Source organism: Kryptolebias marmoratus, linkage group LG7 (genome assembly GCF_001649575.2).
Source record: "Kryptolebias marmoratus isolate JLee-2015 linkage group LG7, ASM164957v2, whole genome shotgun sequence".
Lineage (NCBI taxonomy): Eukaryota > Metazoa > Chordata > Actinopteri > Cyprinodontiformes > Rivulidae > Kryptolebias > Kryptolebias marmoratus.
Window position 1 is genome coordinate 6,363,074 of NC_051436.1, and position 2,511 is coordinate 6,365,584.

Consider the following 2,511-nt stretch of genomic DNA (forward strand, 5'->3'; position numbering starts at 1 on the left):
CCATAACTCCTTCACCCCCCCCCACGCAGGCCCCCTTTTCTCGCGGTGGTGGGCTGTGATGAGGCTTGAGGGTGGAGGGGAGGGGGCGACCAGGCAGCCCTGTCGGCCCCGGTGGCGCCTGCCGCCGCTCTTTACTGAATGTTTCCGCCGCCGCCGCCGCTGCTGGTACTCCCCTTGGCGTCCGTGCCGTTGGTCTCCGACGACAGCACCTTGTTGAACGAGTTGAGGCTGGCGTCCATGGGCAAGGCGTCTCGCCGCGGCGGCATCCTCTCGTTGATGCGGTCCAAGCCCTTGGCTTCCTCAAAGCTAGTGATCTTGTGCTGAGGCGAGAAGCCTTTGATGGCTGTTAAAACGTGAGAACAAAACAAAACAAAAAAAACAAAAAACAAAAAAAAAAAGACGGAAAGGAGAAATCAATGGTGGTTTTAGAAGTAGAGGATTTAATTTTTTTTTTAAAGTAACCGGGGTCACATTCACCGACTCATAACCAAATTTAGTTGTTCTTTGGTTGGTTCTTGGACAAAACGGCAGCATGAAGGCTGGTTTGAACCATTTTTGCTGCCAACCGTAGTCTCAGATTTAAACGCTAGGGGATTGTGGCCTCAACCATCTCGTGTAACGAATATGAAGTGAAATATCCCAAAATATGAACGGACTACACTCACTGACCAACAAATTTAAACACCCAGAAGGAACGGACCCAGAAGATCCGATCGGGATGTAGTTTGGTCCACTGGCTGACCGGCGGACGGATACGGACAGAAGATGGCACGTCCAGCAGCAACAGCAGCACCTGACAGAGTTCGATAACCTCCGCGGTTGTTCGTACGTCTGCATGTGAGACGTACAGACGTCACAGTGGTCCAGTGTTGGGACCGATGGGTAACAACGAGGTTCAGACCAACGGAGACTCACTGGATTGCGCACCGAGTACGGCAGAGCTCCACGATGTCTATGCCTCTTCAACTCTTTGCAACCCGTGTCTTGATAGCTGGCATCAGGCGTCTGTGGTCATCTGTGTTTGGAGTGCTGCCACAGCCAGGAGGTGTTACATCATGACCACGGATGACCACAGATGTGGGAGGAGCGATCCTGCCGATGTTCCTGGCGTTGCGGTGTGGTAAGAAATCACGTAGTCGGCTCTCAGTCACGTGACGAACACCGCGTCGTCTTTGTTCGAATAGCAGCTCTGCCCGCCGCTCCTCGACTCGAGGCCCGGGCCGAACTGTTCCTCCCGGCAATTTGAGCCGAGCGTCGTTCGATTGGTCAGAAGTTGTTTATGAGGAAAAGCCAGTGAGCTTTAATGGAGCCATGTTGCTTCTGCTGCTCCGCTGAGAAGCAGCTGGAGGCTGTTAGAAAATGCATCCGTCTTTATGGATGTTCCGGGAAAACTTAGAAACCTGCGAGCTTAAAAATACCGCAGAGACACAGGCGGCTCGTCGTGGCCATGGTGGCCGGGAGGAGACTTCCTACAAAGTATGCTGGAACCTTAAGGCTTCAGTTCACCTGTAGTAGTGACTCAGGGGACGCTGACAGCCCCGTGTTTCAACCTGTGTCCGTGTCTTACCCCTCCAACAAGACACCGCCTGTCCACAGAGGACGAGCCGCCTGGGTTAGGTGGAGGTCCTTTCCACGGACAGCCCAACCAAACGGACGTGGAATCCGGCTGGATCCGTCGACTCCGACTCAGAGCCAAACAGCCGGATCTCAACATCCAGATACAGCAGCTGTGTGACTCCAATCCACGCCGAACCACCGCTTGTATCCAGGCCCGTGGAGGGGTCCACATGGTACCGACACGGGACCACGTGATCCGCAGCCGTAAGGCCTTTCAGCACGTGTGGTTTCTCCATCTGGGTGCTTAAGTTTTTTGGTTTTTTGGACAATGAGCTGCGTCTTTTCTAACCCTCCTGTTACCTTTGGGTTCAAATGGCCTCCGTTTAAAAACGAAAGCCTCGTGGGACCGTTTTGACCCAAGACGGCTTTAACTGAACGGCTAGCACAACCTTCCGATAACCGATTAAAAAGGTAAAAGTGTATATTTTACAAACTGTCTCATTTTAAATAGCTTAAGACGAACAAGTACATGTACGAGATATTTTTATGAAAGGGCAAAGCGTTAAAACCATTTATCAGAGTTGAAGGAATACAACAGGACAGACAAAGGATTAAATATCCTTCTAAATCTATCAAAGGGGCTGCTGGCATCAGGGTCAACAGGTTTTCCACTTCACCACCAACCCATGCTTTAATGAGCACCAAGAGGCGTTTTTTTTTTTTTTTTTAACGGCAGAGGACATCCTGCGCCGGCATTCAGCAACTCCTCGACGCTGTTCGCTGGTTTTTAGGGAGGCGAGAATTACGGCTGACATTAAAGCACGTTCGAGAACGCCTGAGGACCCCGAACATCCAGACCGCCCGATCACATCACAGCTTAAAAACGTCAAATAAAAAGGAGGAGGAGGAGGGTACAATGACGAAACCAAAAGAAACGAATGAGGAGGGGGGGGG

General features: G+C 51.6%; 1 protein-coding gene across 1 annotated transcript in view; it reads right to left on the reverse strand.

The window, feature by feature from the left end:
* Positions 1-6: 6 nt before the first annotated feature.
* LOC108234843 (serine/threonine-protein phosphatase 2B catalytic subunit alpha isoform) overlaps positions 7-2,511 on the reverse strand; it is a gene marked incomplete in the record, with an annotated part of 95,711 nt that continues 93,206 nt past the window's right edge. Inside the window, 1 exon segment of the mRNA XM_025005556.2 lies at positions 7-343. Coding sequence (XP_024861324.1) covers positions 132-343 — 212 coding nt within the window.